The sequence below is a fragment of the Populus trichocarpa genome, chromosome 10, assembly GCF_000002775.5.
Source record: "Populus trichocarpa isolate Nisqually-1 chromosome 10, P.trichocarpa_v4.1, whole genome shotgun sequence".
NCBI lineage: Eukaryota > Viridiplantae > Streptophyta > Magnoliopsida > Malpighiales > Salicaceae > Populus > Populus trichocarpa.
In genome coordinates this window covers 22,504,220-22,527,494 of record NC_037294.2, presented here as the reverse complement: position 1 = coordinate 22,527,494, position 23,275 = coordinate 22,504,220, and the positions used below count along the sequence as shown (strand labels likewise).

Genomic DNA, 23,275 nt, shown 5'->3' with positions numbered 1-23,275 from the left:
ATTGAGTATTTTAATGTGATCACGAGCTCACCACTCTTCCAAGAGTCTACTCATCCCGGAGTTGCGTCTGCCCTCTGTTCCTCCCTAGGAACCACGCCTTACTTCTCCGTGAGTCTCCCGCTCTTAGTCTCAAGAGTCCAGGTGGCTCTCCCTTTTAACCATGGGGACAACCCATTAAAGGTTGATCCATCTCTATCTTCATACTCTGAGTATTACAATGTCATTACTGAGCTCACCACCTTGACAAGAGTCAACTTGTTCCTGGAACCTGCGCATGCCCTCTGCTCCTTCATAGCAGTCGCGTCTTAATGCTCCACAAGCCATCCACTTATTGTCCAAGGCAAATGTCTTCTAGCTCATTGATCTTTAGCATGGGGGCAATATCCATGAAAGTCAATCCTGCATTTGTCTCCATACTCATCATAGCCTCTTCATTGGCTATACACTTGTCCACTTATATCCAGCCATCACATCGGCTCTGGGGCATTCTGAACTGGGCTCATATCGTGGCCCATACACCTTCTCTAAGGTGTCTTCGCCCGTTGTCGTAGGGCGGTCTGATTTGGGGCTCCTTTCATGGCCCTCACACCTTCCATCTAAGGTGTCTTCGCCTTTCATAGGCGGTCGCATTTTATCACAGGCGTTTGCACCCCCTCAATTAGGTGCTTCTACAACAGCTCTCTTTCCATCCTTGCATGCATTGGAAAGGTCTTTGCCTGTTGTCTTTATCAAGAGCACAAGAGACTTCCTGTTGTACAACTTTTTTACACAGTCTCTGCTCTGAGCTTCATCTGGGAACACTTCTTCTCCTTGCATCTGTTGTCTCATTGCAGTACCTCATTGGATCCTACGGGTACTCCTGCACAATCTCCGTGTGCTCTCGTGCAATTTCAGTTCTCCAGATTTCTCCCTATTCCTTGCTTACGTTTGACAGCAGCTCATCCTGTCATAACACCTGTCCAAGTCAAAATAGGGTGCCAATCTTTATCCCCTCGTGTATTTCTCTTCCATTATCAGGGTCTTCATCAATTCTCCCTTCGAGAAATCACAGTCACCGAATCTAACTTCTTTGGAGAAATCACCACTTCATCAGATCCTTGATCATACGGAACCCAACTGTTCCCTTGTGCCGTCATCCTGCTAGTCTTCAACCGTTTCATTACAAACTGCTATATATACAAAAATAGTACCGTATGGATAATCCTTCCACTAAGCAAGTTCCCAGGAAAGATTGGAGGGGTCACACTGGTCCCGCTTAAAACCCAACCTCCTAGACAGAACTTCTTAGGCCATATCTATCCATCGTACTGTCTTTCCGTATATACAACCATTTGCTAGCTTTGTTGCGGCTTTCATTTACAAGTGATCTGGAATATACTGGTTTAATACATGATTTCTCAACATCTGGCGAGACTACCAGTTCTTAGACTCGTCAAGATTGGTCTTCATCAATTTCCACTCTTCACCTCAAATTATCCACATGATCGGGTGTACAGAGTGTCCCAATATTGCCTTCCCTCAAGGCAGTTAAATTTCTCTCCACTTAGCAGTTCAGCACATGTAATTGGGTAAACATGTGTGACATGTTCTTTTTCATCTCCATCGACCACCATGATGACCATCAGATGCCTCCTGATCGGGCAATCTCTTTCGTTAATTCACCACCGCCATTTTTGGTCTCAAATCTCAATGATCGGACCGTACCATTGCATCCGGAACGATCAAATTAGCTGGAAACAAGTCTGAAATCGTCCAAATCACACTTCAGACGGCTAAGATTTGATCAAAACAATTCTGGCCTGATCAACGGCTCAGATTCAATCTCAGATCCAGTTGCACATAGGATCAGCTACGCTGGATCCTATCCCTCGGCTCGCGGCTCGGCTCCAACTCGGCTCGGCTCCATTCGGCTCGGCTTAACTCAGCTCGGCTCGCGGCTGATGACGTGGCAGGTGGTCCCACTGTGCTGACGTGGCTGCTGACTGGGCGCTGACATGGCATGCTACTGTGCATGCTGATGTCACAATTACATCAGGATGACGTCATCCCTGACATGTCTACTGTACATGCTGACATCATCTTTATCCGGGTCAGTCACATGGGTCGGGTCAACTGGTATTCGGGTCGGGTCAACCCATCCTGGTGAAGAAGACGCGTGGGGCGCGTCTGCGCGCGTTGGCAAACACCTTGCCGGAGAGTGATGGAGAGTGCGGCCATGTCCGACGTCCGATTTTGACGCCGTTTTCACCAGTGGCTTCGTCTCTTCCTCCTCTACACAGTGGTATGGTCAAAACACAATTTTGACAACTTTCATTTTTGAGCAAAAATCAAACACCACTTCAAACCATAAGCTCTGATACCAATTGTAGGGAATTCCGACCGGTGATGTTTTGATATTTGCCTATAGGAGGTAAAGCACACTGACACAATATTTAACGTGGTTCGGCAAACCGCCTACATCCACGGGAGAAGCCATTTGATTATATAGGGAGAGAACAAGATTTACAACAATAGAGGAGGAGGAATCATCCTCTCTTTAGCAACTCTCAACCTCACTCTATTTCTCTCTTCTCAGTGCTGCAATGGCAGCTACTGCTGGCTGCCTTGGCAGCCCACTCTCTCCTACATCTCTCACATCTTTGGCTCTACTCTCTTCTCTTACCTCTCTCATTTTGCTCTCTAATGTATGCCTCTATTTATAGGCATCCATGGCAGCTCCTCTTGCTCTTTTGTCAACAATGGTGGCTGCCAAACTTACCAAACTTTGACATTAGACAATGGTTGTTGGCTGCCACCAACAACCCACCATTGTAGCCATCTTCTTTGACAATGGCAGCCACATAATTGGCAATATTCCAACAATGTTGATGGGTACTGATCAGTATCAATATTTAGCAAATAAATGATCATGCATGTACGATCGATCGAGTTTTATTCCATCATGGATTCAAGATTAAGCAAGCGAGGATTTAAGATGATACATTATATATAATATGTGATCAGGGATCCTAGCTAGTATATATATATACACATATATATGGGATACATGCATGCATGCAAGCACAAGGGGCATGCATGCATGCATAACTAGGAAAATAATTAAAGAAGGTGGTACTGATACAAATTAAGGCATGCATGGGACGGTGTGAGGACGTTCCTCGAGATGGTTGCTGCCAAAATAATGAAACTGAAGGCCGGATGGAGCAGCAGCTGCAGGAGGTAGCAAATGATTGAGTGAATAATGGGGTCGTATATATATTCAACGATACAAACTCATCAATATTTAATGATTAGGCTCGTTATGGCGCTGCATGCGGCAAATAATGCAAGCGGAGGGAGGGAGGGCGGTTTCTGAACATGAAGATAGAGGACTGCAACAATATTGCAAGCCATGCCTGACCCAAACAACTCCTTTTCGGCCTTTAATTATTTGCAACTCTAACTCAGCACACACTACGACAGCAGGACAGCAGGAGAGGCGTGCATGCGGTGCGTATAAATCCAATCATCAATATGTGCCCTTTCCAATCATTCATGCATGCACTGCCCCACCAAATATTGCAAATAATTATTTTGTATCCATATATACTGCATGATTTCATCTCTTAGTTAAGCATGGGCATGTGGGGATCATAATATACACAAGGCACAGGCCAACTGACTGACTGAGGGTTTAGTTTTCCCCACCCCGAGATGAAAAAATAACGCATAGCAAGGGTTACGTACTAGCTAATATATATATATATATATATATATATATATATATATATATAGAGAGAGAGAGAGAGAGAGAGAGAGAGAGAGAGAGAGAGGACCACCAATCAGGACTTAATTGCATAATAGCTAGATCGATCGATGGATACATCGAGTACGTGTTTTTTACATGTTCGATAAAAAAAGAAAGAAGAAGAAAGAAGGTACTGGGGGGGTCACATGCCAAATGAGCAGCTAGCTAGATCATATATATGAACATCACATGCTCATGTTTCTTTGGGGATCATGAATATTAATTAATTACTTCCGCACTAAGATAGATAGATATGCATGACATAATACATGTATTTACCCCATAAAATATGTGTTATTCTACTGCATATATATAAATTTACCATGTAGTTTACTTCAACGTTTTTTTTTTCTCGATTTCTACGTACTTGTGGAACAAGTCAAACAACTTCAATTGCAATATCCAAACTAATTTAACGCTGTGTGCAGGTCCAAGAAACTGTTAGTGGACAATCATCTACAAGTAGCTAGCAAGAATTATGGAACAAAAATGGAATAATCGGTTGAGATCTAGATGTGTAGCTAGCTCGGCAAGTGGGCCTCTTTTATATATAGAGAAGAAAATAAAAGGGGGGTAAAAAGCTACACTGCTATATATATATATATATATTATATTGTCATATGTGTGTGGTCTTAATTTCATGCATGTGCCTTCACTCGCTGGCTACTGTTGCATTAATTATATTTCTCATTAATTAGCTTTACACTATCTGGAATTGCATCTGCATGTTACTTAACACCATGTACATGGACGTTCCCTAATGCAACTTGAACACCAGCCTCTCCCGACCTCGGCCCCTCTTGTAATCCCTTTACAACGCCGGTATCATACCTTATAATGTCTCAATGTTGCGGGTTGTGGATTTAAATTTGATAAAAATTTTAGAGAAATTAATTAATTAATTGTTTTGTTCAAATTCAATAGCTTAACCGAACACCACCATCTTACCAACAACTCTCTTGTGGCCGGAGGGGCAGGTGCGAATTAAGAAATGTTGGTGAGACAGCCAATCCTCTCTCTGGTTGGTGGAGACATGAAGGGAAGGGAAGGGAAGGGAAGGGAATGTAGAGAGCATGGGAGGAGCTGTACGTCTTCTGCAAGGGTACTACACGTGAAATCTTGCATTTGACCAGATGCCTCGTGTTATTACTGTATGCGGGTTGCCCAGAAGGCAACAAAATCTAAGGCGAGGTATCTTACCGTCATATTCAAATCATCCCTTTTTCTCGTTCATGGTCAGTCACAGCTTTGATAGATCCAGTGACCGTATGCTCACGGTGCTTTGTAAAGGCATCGACGAAGGTTGCATATGCCTTCCACAGTACAGTGTTGTCAGCTAACATTCAAGATCAAATCTACGAGAACGAGCATTTTAATGCATAAAAAAACAACAAACATAAACGACAAGGAAAGAACAGGGATCTATGAAACAAACAGGACGGGCCGAAAGCTATGCTCGTGGATCTTGAACAAATCCGGCAATTACATATCCTCCTGCTTTTTACTTTGAAGCAACAGCAATAAATCTAGCAAATAAACACAATTTCTAAGACGTTTAATTGCATCAAACATCAAAGCAATACATTGACTGGAATATTTGCAGAATGGTTACACCAAACAAATTCCAGATCCCCAACATCTTCACTTGCTGGGAAAAAACATGATAATTTTGCATCCTCCATTTATTTAGGGTGATCGACATGCAGGACCGAGAGCAAAACTTGCAAGAATTCTGAGCTTTCACGCTAGGCATTGCTGAAGTCACAAATATTTACAAGAACCAATATGTACACAGGGTTTTGGTCGCTCAGAACAAGGTATCATCAGAGAGGCACTATGAACTAGATCTTCTAGACAAAACTCGCCCGGAAAAAAACAACTTGCAAGGGCATGCAGTGATGAACCAAATATCAAACTTATCTACAGTGATCAGTCACGCTAGTATTATTTCTATATTTTCAAGACCAATGCTGTATTGCCCTGGGGGTCTGCAACAATGAACCACAAGACGTAAACCTAACTTATCCAATCCATGGTTTACCTTGACATTCAAGATCAAGTAGGGTTTCTTCACTTTTTAGTAGAACTGCCCCCCTATCTTCTTTGTAGCTTCCAAAAAATTACAGGGATGATAAAATAGGCTTTCGCTAAAATCTCAAAAATGGAATTCAACTTCACCATACCATACTGGAATCACAAAGATTTTCACTTTTACTGCGGTGCTGATGGCTCTGATTTTGCAATAAACCTTTTTCAGGTTACTGCGGACCTGCCAGAAGCAAAATAAGAATGGCAGATGAGGAAATATCAAACATCTGCACACAAGAAAGCTACCTCAAACAAGCTTTTCAGGCAAACATCATGTAGAAAATGGCTTTGGGTTGGTTTCAGCCAAGTATTTTAAAGTGATATCCGACAACATCACCACTTACACAAAGTATCCAGGTTTCTCTTTTAGATTGTCTGAAAATACATCCAGTATAGGATTAGCAGTTTTTCTCATATAACCATCAGTAAAAACCTGTCATTTAAAATCATCACCCCTAATTAAAAGAAATGGGGGTGAATTTGAAAAAAAAAAAGTTCAAAATATCTATGGTGGAATTGCATTTTCTTACACTCCTAAGAACATGTTTCAAGTTGATGATGTCACTCATACTGAAACAGGGGAGGTTGGGACAGATTTCCAGTGCTTATTACAGAAAAAAAGCAGAGAAGTTTACCTTTTCTTGTCTTGGGTGGTCTGATTCCACCACTTACAGCTGAGGTTGGAGAAGGAGGCCTTTTGGAAGACATAGATTTCGTTGATGGTTCTGACTTCTTGGAGGAAATGAGAGATGAGTTTAGAATGGCCTCAACAGCTTCACGTTGTTGTTTCCTCTTTGTAATTAAATCTAAAGAAGCACCTACAGGATTAGGATCTCTACCGTCATTGACCTCCTTACTTTTGAGGCTGCCTTCAGCTGAGGATGTAGAACTGTCCAAATTCTTCTGGCTTCTCTTACCTTCAATAGATTTCTTTGGTCCCCTCAACATGCTCAATTTCAAATTTTTGTGGCCATCACCCAGTTCAAGTTCAGAACGCTCCCTAGTACTCTTCGGATTTGCACATTTATCTTTCTTCTTACCAGAGCTAAGTTTCTTCTGACTTCTGTCTTTGCCCTTGCTTTCATCACCAGTAACAGATTCCCCTGGAATGATAGACTTGAAATTTTTCGGAAGATCCATTTTCCCTGGAAGATCATGTTCCTCTCTGGGTTTTCTTTTGCTGCTTTGTACATAAAAATCCTTACCATCTCCAGCAACAGTACCATCGCATCGAGTAACGGAACGAATAGAGTTTTTATCCCTGTACACTTTCTGTTCATTTTGTTTGCCTAGTTTGCCGCTGCCTCTAAAATTTTCAACATGCTTTGACTGTCTTGAATGATTATTAATACTCTCTCTCCTGCAAGTATCCCTAGGAGCTGTTTCGAACAAGGATTCATATGGCTGTTTTGCTGAGATGACCAAGTTTCTCTCTTTAGCATCCTTTACTAGAGCTGCCCAGTTCCAGTTCGTCTGCAAGGTCCTCGCATTACCCAAAATCCAAAGGGAGAGCTTGGCTCTTGTCAGGGCAACATTCATCCGTCTTACATCAGCGACAAACCCAATACTGCTGGAGCTCAACTCATTCATAGAGGAATTTGAATCAGCTGCTCTAACAGTGGAAAGTATCAGTATATCAACCTCTCGTCCCTGAAAGCCATCAACAGTATTGAACTCCATATCAGCGACAACAGATGATCCAAATGCACTAGAAAAACGAGAGCGCAGAAGTGAGAGCTGGCATTTGTATGGAGTTATGATGCCAATTCTACCACCAACAAACTCGGATGAGTACCTAAATAAGGTATTTAAATTACATTATTCATGAACAAAGAACTGAAATGAAGGAGGATGTGGTAGTGCTTTCTCTGGAAAAGAAATGAATACCTCCTTTTGAAAAATCGTAGTAGTTCAACTGCAGCTTCAGCCTCACGTTCATTATAAAGGGACGATGCACCAGAATTTTTACCGCGAAGCTCCTGGCCGTCCATAATGTCATAGAATAAATAAGGGCCAAGAACCTCAATCTCATGAAATGATGCTGATTTGTTTGACATTTTCTCTCCATTCATCAACTTGCTATCATAAAAGTGCAAGGAGGGAAACCGGCAAATCTCTGGGTGCATCCTATACTGAAACAGTAGGAAGTTGGCAAAAACAGTACAATTATCGTCAAATTTTCATCAAAGTCTTGTATTATTTTATAGCCCCATAAACTGCCAACATTTTCACCAAACTACCCTGACTGCAGTTGATTGCCAAAAGAATGCATACCTTTAGTCAAGCATAAAGTTTATGCAACAAGTATTGGACGAGAAAATTAAACAGAAACAGGAAAATACACAAAATAAGAGAGTACATCAAGAAACATGATACCATCCGATGAAAGAAAAGAAACAAAAGTCAAGATGTGAGGAAATGTTAATATCAGCTAAGCATAGCCTTTTGCAGGTCCCTAAAGCATTACTGCATCATAAAAAGGCTATAAAAACTATTCCATCCCACAACAGTTGCCTTAAGGTGAACATTTCTTTAACTCAGTGTATTTAACCCAAACATTCATGGCAGATTTACCAACTAGCTTTACTATTACTTAACATTCAACCAAAAAAAACATGCAATCAGCCAGAAGAAAATTTTATGAACTGCATATCCTAGAAACATTTAATAATTTATTGTTGTTGTTGTACTTATAGCAGATGATAATGCAATAAAACAAAGCAGACAGACCAAAATATTTCCTGTAAACACCCAGCATCCCGTGTGATAATAAATCTGTGGTTGCAGCCGTACATTTTTTTTTTTACAAAAAAAACATTGGAAAAAAGAAACGAGCCCAATATTCCTATTTCACAGCTTTCCAAAGCACACGTGAATATTTTGACAGTTAACATCCAACAGCCCAAAAGTCAGTTCTCGTTAATGGTTTCAAGCATTTAACCATATCATTAGATATAGCAAACACAGTAGAATTTAAGTCAAGTTTTGAGGGAAAAAAATCCAGGCTCACCTGTTTGGTAAGCATGGTTACTGGGTGACCAGCCCTTTGTAGACGCTCAAACATGCTACATTCATAAAGAAACTTGCTTGCAACATTAGAGAGAACTGTTGCAGGAAGCTGCTTCGGATCACCAACCTTGCATAAAAATGACAACATAAGTATAACTACTAAAATATACAAGATGCCTTGAAAATAACGGAGCACACAGTCCTTACCATAATGCACTTTGTCCCATTTGACTTTAAAAGTTGAAGAGGAATCAAAGTAGCAGGTTCCAGTGCCTGCAAGAGATGAAGAAAGTTTAAAAATGAAGCAATGAAAGGAATGTTATGCAGATAAAATGGGTAACTTTAAAAAAACTAACTATGAGCATAATGATTTTTACCTGAGCTGCTTCATCAATCACAACTGCATCAAATAGGGTATGTTCAGATGGACAAGCAAATTTATAATTTGACATAGATTCAGAACAAACTACATAGAGATCTCCACCACATCCACTTAATGTCGTTACCACTATTTCAGCATCCTTTAATATCAACTTCCGCAGCTTATGTTTCATTGCTCTGATTTCTTCACTAGTTTTCTTCTCTTGCACCTGAGCAGCACTAAGATCTTTAAAAAGTTGTTTCTTTTCTTCATATAATTTCTTTAGTGTGATCTCTAATTCAGAATCTGACATTTGCTTTGTTTCATCCTCTTTATGCAATTCATCTTCCAAAGAATTTTTGAGGTCCAAATTTCCATCCTTCAAGTTAGCCCGCTTAGCCTCATAGAACCTAATGCAATCAACTAACTTTTCCAGATTAGAACGCAATGCTGCAGAAGAGCCTATACCTGAATCTTTCTTAGAATCACTCAAATGCATCCTCTCTTCAGCAAGACGATTATCAACAAGTGTATCGATAAAGAATGGAAGTGAATTTGGATGAACCGTTTTTGCATTGCCAACCCTTACAAGATATGGCTTGTACATTTTCCCATCATTGCCATAAAGTCCTTGACTGGAAATTCTTGACACCAACTCATCAACAGCAGCATTTGATTGGGCACAGATTAGCACCCTTCTCCTAAAATAACTTTCCACAGACTTTTCATTTCTTTCCACGTCCTTGTTTAACTGCCTAGCCAACGCTGCATCCTGCCAAGCCCTGGCAATTGCAACAGACTGGTTAATCTTTGGCCTTGAAGTTATGGACAAACCATTACCTTGTTTCAAATGTCCCTTTAGAGAATTTTTTGTATCCTTTGTTCCTTGTAGTGAAGCAAGCAAGCCACTGACAATGGCCACTATGGTTCTGGTCTTCCCAGTCCCTATTCAAAAAGAAAGAAAAAAAGAAAAAAAAAACATATTAGAAACAAAAATAAAAGGGGTTAGATCCACTATCAATTAAGCCATGTTGAAATACAAACCTGGAGGACCCTGTATTAGAGACAGATCAAAATCTTTCTTCAAAATAGTTGATCCAATCGCGACACTTATAGCTTGCAGTTGGCTGTCATTAAAAGATGACTTCAGTGTCTGCTGCAAGGGCTGAGAAAGATTACTCAGACCTAGTTCTCTCGATTCATTATTACATAGAGAATCATTGACAGGTTTTAAGATAGCTGAAAGGATGGGAATGTCCTTTATTGATGATAGAGCCTGAAATTCTCTAAGTTGAGGTGTAATGCTCATGATGCGACTTGCATGCCATTTGCTACGATCGACAAGTTGCCTCCTAGCTTGATTTAAACGCAAAGAACCATTTAGAAAATAGAACCTGATGAGAAGTATACTTGACCTTCTTTTATTCTCTCTTTCACGCCTCTCCACCTGAGAATCAAACAGGTTGCTTTAGCATAATATAGACATATAACTTAAAACTTATAAACATGCCAAGATATTACAAATCTACATCTGTATTCAGCAGACAAGAAATTTGTGATATGTACATGACACCAACACGTCATTCAACAGAATGCTAGAGAGGTAAAATACCTTTCCAACCATATGAACATCATGGGATGCATTTTCTGGAGCTTCTTTAGTTAGCAAAAGAAGGTCATTATCAGAAAAGCTTCTAGATGATGTAGAATCACTTTCATCATGGACAAACCGGACAAGATGAAAGTCATCAATCCTTTCAACAGACAACACGGATAGACTGCCATAATACATCTCCCCCCATGAAGACATCTCCAAAAAGGAACTACGCAACTGTGCTTTAAACTCCTCCAAAACAAGTGGCCGGAAAATGTCAATGTACTGTTCTGGTGATTGGAAACACACAGGAACCTCCTTTAATCTACTAACAGTCCGATTCTCATCTTTTCTTGCAGATGCTAATCCCACTATAGCAAAGTAATCTATTTCCAAAATGGGTCTATACCAGTCATCAAGTCTAGGAGGCTTGAATCTTTTAACTCCAGCCTCCAGTCTCTGTAAATTTCCAAATCTATTTCCAGCAGGTGTTTTAAGTTGGATAACTTGTCGTTTAAGAACAGTGGCAGTTAACTTTGTCAGATTAAACTGCTGCTGCCTCACAGATTTTACTGCAGCCTCTGGTGGATTAGCACCAGTTTCACGCACTAACTCCTTCAGTATTGAATCTCTTGTTTCAGAAATCATGCTGTTGCCAGCTTCATTCGAGCTTTTTGAGCTGACAGACTCAGGACTCTTCAGATCAATTCTACATTGGGATGAAAGAGGAACATTTTTACTGCTTTTAGATCCACCTTTTGATTTGAGATGAGGAGGTTGTTTGCCTCTTAATTTATCAGAATCCAGCTTCTGAGAAGTGAGACTGGTAATGTCTAATGCATATTTTTGTTGGGGGTCATCCAGTAGATCCCTTGAGGTATCATTTCTAGATCCCTTATTTTCAGTATCAGTTTGTGAAACACTTCTATCAGCAGGAGCAATTTTCTTGCTATCCAAACTTATTTGACATGAGTCACTTTTGGAAGCAGCCACCTTAACAGGTGAAATTTGTTTTTCAGCTTCATCATCTGAAACTACAATCACGTCACTTTTATTTCTCTTATCACTCACTGATACTGAGTCTAGAATTTGAACATCAGCATCCTCTACAGGAACAGGAAGCACATCTGGAGCTTTTGGTTTTGAAGTGATCATTACATTATCAAAAGACACTTCCTTGGATAATGCAACCCGAAGGTGTGATACTTGTTCTGTCAATTGATCAATGCTTATATTATCTGTATAAAGAAGACATAAAACATCAAAAGAAAATGAAGCAAAATGATAAATAATCAACAGCATGAAAAAGAAAGCAATATGTGCATAAATAAAAAAGCTCACCACATGAAATAAGTTTTTCAATGGCCCTGACAGTCAACTCAGAAGCATTACTGCAAAAGCCTTTAAGCAGATTCAGTAGATAAATTACTGTTCGCTTCCAGTAGACAACTACAACTTTAAGCGATGACTTTCCCCAATCCATCAGATCATAAAGCCATCCAAAGTTGGATGGATTTTCCACCATCTTTCCATTATCCCATGCATGTTTAAACAGAGGTTGGAAAAGTCTCTCGAAAACAACAGGGAGGATCTCAAGCACACGGACACATGTCATCTGAAACAAGAAGAGATAAAGAATGCCTACTCAATGTCACTTGTCAGTTAAATGGCAGAGCTGATTTGATATCTACAAGAACATCAGCTAATTATCTACAAGAAAGTAGTGTGAACATTGACACACCAGACACATCCAGCCACACAGAGAGAGGCTAAATAGAAACATTCATTAATGTCAAGCTGTGTAATACCTGACAAAGACTGTAATCAATAAATGCCTTTCCTTCTACCAAGAACATCCGAATTGATGGCCATGCAATTCTTGATAGTAAGTAGCGAAATTTCTCTTGCAATTTCAAGTCAACATTTAATGAATGTCCATCAATGTTTGAAGAAGAAGAATCAAAGACCGGATGTGTCAGAAATCCACCTTGGGAAGAGTACTTTCTGATCTTTGAGTCATCAGATGAATTTTGTTGCAAATCTGGTTTATGTAAATCCCCTTCTTTAATTAGTTTGCATAGAACAAAGAAAAAATGTTGTAAAGTCTGAAACTTCGATACAACAGAATCCAGTTGAACCTGTAGAAGTGCAAAATTATTAAACAAAGCAATAAAAAGAATCTGGTTAAGCCATAGAAGCATGAAAAAAATGATATATGAAAGAACATAGAGACCAAATTAGCAGTAGGTGAGTCGTGGATTGGACTACACAAAGGTACTTGAGTTTACAGTCATTTGCTGTTAACGGAATATCAGACCTGTTTTGTACAAAATAACTGTCACAAAGCCAGCAGCCTTTTCAAGCCAATTATTGAGAACACAGTCAAAAAGACCATTGCTTAGAGGGAGCACCAAGGATGAAAAAAAGAAAGGGACCACTTAGAACCTTGAAAAGCATGCATTAATCAATTTAAACTAGTGAGTGTGTACAGAAATAAATTTTATATATTTGATCTGGCTGAAATTAGATACAAGTCCTTGGCACAATACTGGCTTTATAAAATTATGAAAATGGAAGGAGAATAAAAAAGAAACAAAACATTAGCACTTTCAAATGACTTACACAAGAGAAATGTTATCAGTGACCACTCACCACTTTCAAAGCATGTCTCAAGCCTAAAAACATGGCTGCCAAAGAACAACCGCTGGAGCAAAGAAACTTCAAACCACATGCAAGACCCCGTGTGCTTGAGACCTGCTCCAAGATACATTTGCCAAATTGTCTCACATCCTGCATCAAGCAACAAAAGATTATGCGCAGATACTCACAGAAGACCAATCACTCACTTGATGTTGACCACTATATATGATAAATGATCATTGCATACATCATTAGAATCCAAAAGTGAAAGGATCAAGCTCTCTGCCATGCTTGGCTCCCAAGTCCATTGCTTCCGTAATTCCCCTAGCCTCATTAGAGCTAAAAAGTGTGTGGTTAACCTGAGGAAGCATCCAGAGTCATCAACCAAGAATGGACTAACAAGTCTAGTATACACCTATAACATGCATTGCTATAGCATGAAGACATAAACTAACAGTAAGATAAAGTATTGCCCAATACCTGTTGAATGTTCTTATTAAAGGAAGATGCATCACTGACACTTTGATAGAGTTTTTCGACTCCTTTCCAACCCCACCATCATCAAAACCTGTCGGAACCTTCCACCCAAATGAAGTGGAGATTTCTGTGGCTGAAGTTGAAAGCCAGGTTCCAACTGTTTGCACACTGGTTTCAGGTTCTACCATTGTCAAATGAGATCGAGCCCAGAAAACAGCCTTCGAAAATGACAATGGAAGGACTGATGGGTCCATATCAACTAAAACATCAATCCATAGCATGGGAATGCACATCCATCCTCTGTGCTCTTCAGAAGCGATCTTGCTCTGTGCACTGAATTCACTCCAACATATACCATCCGTATCTTCGACGTCAATAACAAATGGAAGCCTATCTTCATCTTTAACATCATCATTCAGCTCAAGACAAATGTTTGTATCAGCATCAATAATTGTGTGGTTACTCCACATTGTACTTAGCAAGGCAGCAGCATCAGAAACTAAAATAATCTGTATAAGATCAAATGCAGGTTGCCGGAGAGCACTATGAAGTGATGAATCCTTCAGAGTAGCCACAAGTGAAGGGCCCCTGTTAAAACGATTGCTGTAAGTGATTCGTGCACATTGATTCCTCTTAAGAGCAGTCGTTCAATCAGATTATATTAAAGCATGCATAAGTGAAAACCCCCAACCATCTTTTTCAAATTCTAAATCTTTATAACATTACATTAGGAGCCTTCAAACTTCACACAAGCAGGAATTTTAGGTGACGAAGAGATGCCAAAGAGAAGCAGACAATTCAAAAAAATGTATGAATTTTCTTCTTTGCTCCTTTTTATAAGGAAAATGGAAAGTGTAAATCCCCGAGTTCTAAAAATAGATGTAAAACAGCACAGTGAATAATGCTTCAAAAAAAATAATATTGTCTTCCAAGAACCTCCACCTTTGACAGCATATGATTTTTCACATGAAAATCTCTCCCCATACCTACTATCTCTTTTTCTAAAACATTTCTAGCCAGACTTAAAAGGCAAATCCAAACTTAAGCCACGCCATATCTTCAACCCCTAATTCCCTGGTAAAATCCCTGAATATTAATTGTAGGAAAAATATAAAAAAATTATCAATAAGGCAAAAGAGCTTCCAATTTATGACCATCGTCAAATATAGAGGATTCAACACTACATACCACATATGAGCACATTCATAAGGGGGGCATGGTGGGTTCATCTTGTAGCCTCGGTGTACGATAAGAAGGGCTATCTGAAACGGCAATTAGTGATAGCATTAATGAGATAAACAGCATAACTATCCACAACAGAAACTTAAAATGGAAATATAGAAGTGATAAAAACCTTGCATGCAAGTTTTCTTGTAAGAACATTGAAGTTGCTGCTCACGGGAACTTGATGGAGTAGGAAATAAAGGAAGTGCCTTCGTTGCTTTTCATGTTCCCCATCTTGCAAAGCCTCAAGGGACTGGACAGATAAACTTCTGCACATCAGTAATGTCAAGAAAAATACATGGCACAATTAATTGTATAAATGACAAGAGGGATAAAGAATCATTGATGAAGGGCCCAGGGTAAAGAAGATGGCAGGATGGTGTCCAGACATGCCTGCAGAAAAGGTGGAAAAAGATCTAAAATGTCTTTATGGATTTTCTCATTTCGAGTATGGAAACACTGGCCCAGTAATGTGTTACGCATCACACTTGGAGACAACGTAGACCTCAGCCAGAGTTTGCAACCTTAAGAGAAACAAAGAATCATTAAATCAATACTAATTGAAATCTAAAAATAATAACTAAATAAAAGAACACAGAAGAAGAGGTACTTCCTGTCTTACCAAGCATTTTGAAGAGTTCTTTCAAACAGCTTACTGCATGAGAGAATTCAGCTGAATCGCCACTGATATGGTTGAGCACAATATCAAAAAAAATGGGATAGCACTCCAGTATGCCTTCTTCAAAAGCTGGAGGTTCTAGGAACTCAAGTCTTCATAAAACAGAAGTGTAAGTATCATCATTGGGAGAGTGGAAAAGAGACAGAAAAAAGAGAGTTGAAAGAGTAGTTTAAGGTTAAGATTATAGTCACCGCTTCATACAATGATGTGATTCCAAGCCATATGGATAGGCGCTCCATCTGTGCTCTTGGCCTCGAAGTCTTAGAAGCTGATGGTAGTATTTCTGTCTCTAAAAACCCAACGAATTTTTTCAGTAAAGGCTGCAAAGGTTCCAAATCTGTTGCTCCCCTATACAGAAACAGGATATATTAATCAGAAAGAATATATAGTGAACCCTGCATCCCCAATTGATGTTGACATGACTAGAAGGTAGCATTTTTGCAGTAAGGATGGCCACAATCTGCAAGATGACAATAGTGCTTCATTCATGACTTATAGATCATATAATGTGGTACACCAATGATTGTAATCCTTTCACGCAAGTAAAAATTCCAATTAGATTGTACATGTCATTCAATTTAAACAGTACCTCAATTTCTCCATAGATCGTGCTAAACGTCTACCAACAGTGCGTACTCTTCTATTCAGAAAAAGCAACGCATAAACACCCTGACAAATCAGATGTAATCTATGAGAAGGGAAAGAAAGACAGAGATAAAGAAAGCAACGGAACTGTGTCTGGGCAGACTCGGCCAACAAAATACCGGAAACTGTTGATGTCCAGATAAAGCCAGTTCATGCATATTATCGACTGCTTCGATGAATAATTCAAATTCAGATAGCAAAGATTGATCGTCCAGTAAGACAGGAAACATCAAGACCTGTAATTCAGTAAACAGCAAAAGGCACAAAAGCATGCAATCACCATTCCAAAAAGGAAAGATTAGAAAATGTTGGTTGGAAAAGAAATCAAAGAGCATTTTCAAAGAAGAAACACACAACTCTTCTCCCCTGTTCTACCTAGAACCCAGCAAACCATAATATACAATTTGGATACTAGACATCTGAAACGATCACAAATACTCCATTTTTTTTTCCAATTAAGTAGTTATTATTCTCAAATAATTTTGAGAGCACTCCTATTAGTACACCAACTATAAAATTGCTTACTTATATGCAATGCTTGAAGCATAGTCAAACTCTGTATTGGCATCTTTCATACATGTCATCAAAAGGTAATGACCATTAAAGATTAAGTGAAAACCAAAACAGAAACAAACACACTAGTCCATAATAACAATAATACCTCATACATGAGACTAACAACATCAACATTATCACGCAAATGATCATACTCCTGCTTCTTCAATCTATCATTAATCTCTCTCAGATGCCGAGTCACCCTTTCCTCATCAATACTCCTTAACACCTCAAGAAGTGGTCCAATAGAACTCGTCTCGTACTCCTTGTCATACATCTCTTGAGCGTGATGATGCTGAGATACACACTGGATGCAATGCCGCATTTCGCCAGACATCCTCTTCCACAGAAGCCGGAGCGGAGAGTCCGGCCGGTCATCTTTGTAGTAATTGTAAAATGTCTCTAAAAGTGGGCCCATCAAATCAAAATCTCCACACCATATATGTTCTTCTCTGGGCAAACTAATCAAGTACTTAAATGTGTCTGAAAACCTATAATTAAGAAATAAAAAATAAAAATAAACCTAATTTAACAATAAGAATATAGTAATAAAAGCATAGAGATATTGAGGGGAGAAAACGAGAGAGAGAGAGAGACCATTGTTCTTTGAGGAGGTGAAGACGGCGTCGTATGACTGGATTATCGCCATCGTTGGCGTGAAGTTCTTCTTCTTCCTCGATGGTTCTCCATCTATCTAATAATACTTCCCTCTTCGCCATTTCCTTGTTTATTTACTTGTTAAAGGATCGATCAAAACAGAAGGAAAAGAAGGGTTCAGATTTCTAGGGTTTTTCTTCTTATAATTGTGGAAGATTAGGGTTTTGGGGGGGGGCATAGAAAAGGTTTGTGCCCGCTGCAGAAAGGAGGGAAATGGGAAGTTCGCTCTATTTATAGGAAGCGAGGGAAGAAGCACAGGAACATAATCAAAGCGCCAAGAGGGAGACCCGTTAAACGACACCGTAGCTTCTGCGTGATTTTCTTTTTCAACTGCGGCTTGGCTTATCCCTCTGGGAAATGAAAACGTCACCGTATCACCTTTAGAGTATGACCCATCTTAGTTAAGAAAAATTTAAATTTTTTTTAAAACATATCTTTTCCAAACTAAATACACGTTACCTAGTACTACTAAGAAACCATCTTCCGCTTGTAATAATAAATTCTTTCTGATTTATTTTCTTGCAGTCTTTCATAGGATTTGAATAGAATACGCAGAGGTTGTAATGAGTGAAAAGCCATGTGAATTGTATTTTCTGAAAGAGGATAGATAAACTTCAGTTTTAAAGCACATACCAATCCCTCCCTTTTGGATTGAATAATGCAACAAAATTTATCAGTAATGAGAATCATCAGTGACAAAAATGTAATCTGGGATGCGGAAAACAGAATTTTGTTAACTCATGACATCAAGATCAAGAACCTGTTTGGTCCATATCAAAGATTACGAGAGGCCACATTTTTTCCTTTTTGAAGCTCGGCTGATAAATTTTAGCTTGGGTCAGAAATCGAAATGGGCATTACAGAAAAAGGATAGCCCAATCCTATAACGATGATTATCCATAAACATGTGTAATTCAATTCAACAATGGGTCCTCGGAACATTCACCAGCAGGCTAGGTGCCACCTTCCTCCTTATCTTTATGATAAAACGATCCCAACATTTGCCTCCGAAGGAACATGATGCTGGATTTTTTTGCCAGAGCTGTTATAAAAGCTGTTTCTCAACAAGCAGTACATCTTTCCAAGCTTCATAAAACATCCAAGTGATGCCAGAGGAAGGCATCACTTTTAAACAGCTTGCACCCCAACCTCTGTAAAGTCCCCTCAGCCCCTCCTCCCTAATTACTTCTGAGAGGGCTGCTGCCATGTGGGGTGGACATTTACCCTGCTGAGCTCCCTCCATTAGTCGTTTCCTGGCCACCTCTAATGGAAAGCTAAGGGTGCTAGCAGTAAAACCTAGGCATCCAAAACGTAAATTGATTACCAATCGGCTAATAGAAAAGACGAGATACCAACACCAACCGGTTAGAACATGTCTATCTCATCATTTAGGCTCTAGCAGCCCTGTAATTGCAATTTTACGAGAGATCTCCACACTTTCCCTGTGAGATATGAAGCAGGCAACCCTTTTCTCTAAAATTATTGTGGAAAATAAAAGTGATTTTGAAATAAACTTGTTTTCTCACCTGCAAAAGCTCCAATTAGGAGCATCTCTGGACGGTTTAGGGACTTTTTGCTTCACAATAAGATGTCTTCATCGTCTCGTACATGAAATAGTAGCATGTACTGTATGGAAGCATGCCCATCAGTGTAGGTGAAATGCCAGCATAAAAGGCTCCAATCCCTCCATCCTTGTAAATCTTACTGATGGCAATGCTTAAATTAGGGTATATATCACGGCTTACAGTCAATCTATCCTGTACGAAATACAAGTGTTTAGAAAATAGAGATAAACAAAACTTTGTGTGCTTGGTGTCTCGGCTCTCAAAGATCTTCAAACTTAAAACTGTAGAAGGAATAGGTTGTGACCCACTATCACATCTAATTTCCATTAATTAAAACAAAGCATAATGGTATACCAATACACCATATAGTCCAAGTCAAAGCAGGATCCTAGGAGGGGTATGAAGTAAAACACATATCATCCTAGTGAATATGAGTAAAACAGCAGATAGCGGCTTAATGCTTAATGAAATTCGAACTGAATTTCCAATTTTGGTATCAAGAGCAATGCATTATAATGCAAAATACCTTCAAGACTTCAAGAGGATGGCATGCAAGTGTGCTAACAATTCCAGCAGCAGCACCAGCAGCAGCAACTGGAGAAATCCAGGAGAGAGAGAAGTTCAAACTAACAGGACCAAGTTGCACCCTTGGACATTCACTCTGACTCCATTTCTCTTGTGCTGATGTCATTGCTCGCTTGACGCATTCGAATGTTCCTAGCTCAATTGCCTGAGTGGGAATTATACGAAGCATATTGATTGCATTTCCTGCCTACAGTCCTTGCCAACCCTGCTGCTCAATTATCTCTAAGAAACTACCAGGAATGTTTTTGGATCCAACACCAACCACCATTCTTGTTCTGCATATCTCACAAGTAACAAATCAGGAGGGTTTTCATGAGTTACTGGTCAAGGCAGTATGAAATAGTTATCAGCAAATCAAACATTTCAAAAATAGTTAGCATGCAAAAGTAAAACTTTGAAAGGTCTCGACATCTCAGCATGACTTGGTTGGTTTCACGTTACAAATGCTGATTTATGCTAGCAAAATTGGTAAGAGTTCTGAAATCTCAAAATTAATAACGTACATTAGTTCATGCGACCAAATTTCTAAAGTTTCAGACCTCCGATCATTAAGCTTCAATTTCAAATGTTACAAGAAGAGCTATACTTCAATAACTGACCTCAAACTCACTTTGCACTGACTTCAATAGAAACTAACAATAGCAACAAGTTCTACTGAAGTAATGTGCTAACCGACACGTCTGGTTATATAAAAACAATAACACAAGTGCTATAGAAATAAGAAGAAACAGAGGAAATACCAACCTGATGGTTTCTAAAGGAGCAAGTACAGCTTTGGTCATAGCCCCAGCTAAGGCCCCACTGAGGAACTCACCGACTTCTCTGGTCTTCGTGAAATCCTGAGTTTTTACATCAAATTCAATTCAAAATAATTTTTAAAAAATTAAAAAAAAAAACCCCGCAAAACAGGAACAATCCATTCCACTCGCTGAATTGGATAAAAAAAGGTAAGAGATTTACTTAAATTCCGAGTTTAAAAAGAACTGGGTTTTCTTTGTTAAAGAGAGAAAATAAAAGCAAAATTCAGAATATTCCATCCGAAGTTCATTTATTTTCTGCATAACTTTCCTTTTCCCCACTACTTTTAGTCTCAACTCGAGGAGAAAATAAAAGAAGAAAAGAAAAATAATTTAATTTAAAAAGGGAATGAAAAGCTGATGATGATGATGAAAAGGAGGCACATACTCTAACAGCAAGCTTGAGATCAGGAAGATGAAATCGTAGCTCAAAAGGAGGAGCAAGAGAAGGAGGAGAAGGTAGAGAAATAGGATCATCTATCTCCTTGGGAAGCACCATTGTAATCCCACCGTACACGTCTCCAAAAACCCCGCTCTTTTTCTTCTGCGATTCAGTTTCAAAATCCATCGTCAAAATTTCTTTTCTTTCTTTTTCCTTTTTCTCTTGGGGGAGTCCAATATTTTTGTAGATAGTAATGCAGCTATGATATTAGTCGCTATTCAAAGATTCGAGCAAAACAGAGAGAGACAAAGGAAGGAAAAGGACATACCTGAGAGTGGGACTTTTGGGACATGGACGGATTTGAACAGATATTTTCCCTTTCCTTTCCTTTCGGTAGAGTTTTTTTGTTCGTTGGCTTCTATTGTTTTGGGGAGAAGAAGGAAAGAGATTAGAGGATGTCTTTCATGGGTTTCTAGGGCTCTTTTAGCTCACTACTCCCACCTTTTCAGGGTTTTTGAAATGCTCATTTTGGGTCATTTCCTTTTTGGGAGTCTGTTGTCTGAAACTGAGACCCTACCAGAGCAGAAAGTGAACCTGTGAGTTCTTGCGGTGAATTTACTTCAACTACTACTAGAAAAACAGTTTTGTTATTTCATGGAAATTAGTAGCCCACGAAGAGTTTCATCATTGTATTCATGATCTAATTATTCCTACCATGTAGCATTTATTAGACCAAAAAAAAACACGTAAGTTGTGTAAGTTGTCCTATCATGTAAGAATAAACTAAAATTTGTACACTAATAGTAATATCTCTTGAAAGTATTTTTTATTTAAAAATATATTAAAATAATTTTTTTAAAAAAATATTTATTTTTTTATAAACACGTTAAAATAATAATAAAAACATTATAAAAAAATAATTTAAAGTATAAGAAATATTGTTGTTTCACTGATCACAACCTTTTTCTGTGCTCAACAGTTGAATTTTAATGCGTTGGATCACAGGAAAGGGACCTTTACCTTCAGTAATTCCTAAAACAGATCCCCTTTTTGTTTTCATATTTTCGAACTTAATTTTGACAGCTAACTTCTTTCCATGTGAGTCCGCAGAAAAGGATAAAACTGAAGGAACTGTGTAAGAAGAGTGAAGGATGGAAGAAGAAATGCTGGCCTCAAACATACGAGGATGCCCAACTGTTGTTTAGCCTGGTTGACATCAAATTAAATCTTATACATATTTTATTTTTACATCATATTTCTACATTTTCCCTTTGTTTACATCATCAAGCTTGAAAATCCACCTATCTATTTGTATTTTGGGATAAAAACATTTTTATACATGTTTTATTTTTAGATTAAGATTTTTCTTCAAACAGTTTTTTTTATACATATTTGATTTTTAAATTGAAAATTAAGAAGATTCTTTAAAAACACACAATACACGCATGTATATATACATAAGAAAGAAAAAAGGAAAAGATAAAAAAAAAAGATGTTGACCCGTAACTGTTTGATCAACAAGACTTGAAGTGGGAGAAAAAGTGAAGTCGATCATGTTAGATAATTATATAAATTATATATTGAGATCTCATATAATTTTTGAAGTTTTTAGATTGAAAATGTTTTTTGATATGATATTAAAGTCTTGTTGATCAAACAGTTATGAATTCAAATCTTATTATTTATATTTTATTTGATAAAAGTTAAGTACGAAATAATATTAATATGTGTAGATTTCAAGTACAAAGATCTTTAATTTGAAAAATATATTAAAATATTATATAAAATATATCTTGAGATTTAACTATTTAAATTTTTTCTTAGCGTGATAGTTATTTGAATGCGAGCTACTCCTGATCCTGTTATGTCGGGTACGTAGTGGTGGGTATCACTAGCCAGGAAACACAAGCAAGAGGATGATCGATTAACCGACATAGTGGAGATGATGGGAGATAGCAATAATATCACGGGAAAGTTTGGAGGAGTGAAATAGGGAGGGCGTTGATAGGATTTGTAAGCGGAACTGTGGTTTACTATCACTGTGCGTATCGGAATTAATTCTAGCCTTTTTGTTAAGGTTACTGGAAAATGTGGGAGAAATAGAAGAAATTGAAGGGAGAGAGAACTTATTGCTTGCCTGAGTTAATTACAAGTTCTTTATTCCTTCTCTGTGCACAACATTCCAGCCTTTTTTAGGGCTTGAACTTACCATGGATCAACGGCTGTGCTG

The 23,275-nt window shown here is 38.7% G+C and overlaps 1 protein-coding gene and 1 pseudogene across 8 annotated transcripts; both read right to left on the bottom strand.

Moving 5' to 3' along the window:
- Window positions 1-5,210: 5,210 nt before the first annotated feature.
- On the bottom strand, window positions 5,211-18,006 carry LOC7455514 (helicase SEN1). 8 transcript variants are annotated; one of them, XM_052456305.1, is made up of 23 exons: window positions 17,657-17,996; window positions 17,166-17,550; window positions 16,624-16,740; window positions 16,449-16,528; window positions 16,061-16,207; window positions 15,803-15,951; window positions 15,574-15,704; window positions 15,311-15,433; window positions 15,145-15,218; window positions 13,960-14,544; window positions 13,727-13,838; window positions 13,492-13,629; window positions 12,827-12,977; window positions 12,648-12,742; window positions 12,181-12,454; window positions 10,858-12,077; window positions 10,290-10,692; window positions 9,262-10,190; window positions 9,092-9,157; window positions 8,886-9,011; window positions 7,763-8,007; window positions 6,511-7,670; window positions 6,080-6,250 (listed from the first exon to the last, which is right to left on the bottom strand). In XM_052456305.1, exons 1-23 carry the CDS (start codon window positions 17,776-17,778, stop codon window positions 6,216-6,218), a joined length of 6,867 nt encoding a protein of 2,288 aa, XP_052312265.1. In that variant the 5' UTR covers window positions 17,779-17,996; the 3' UTR covers window positions 6,080-6,215. The 8 variants fall into 8 exon arrangements, with proteins under 8 accessions (XP_024465672.2, XP_052312265.1, XP_052312264.1 ...); XM_024609904.2 differs by lacking the exon at window positions 6,080-6,250 and adding an exon at window positions 5,211-6,056 and having other exon boundaries at window positions 12,648-12,977; window positions 17,657-17,993; XM_052456304.1 differs by having other exon boundaries at window positions 12,648-12,977.
- Window positions 18,007-18,464: 458 nt separating this feature from the next.
- Window positions 18,465-21,360, bottom strand: LOC7455515 (probable mitochondrial adenine nucleotide transporter BTL1; annotated as a pseudogene).
- Between the last annotated feature and the right edge of the window lie 1,915 nt (window positions 21,361-23,275).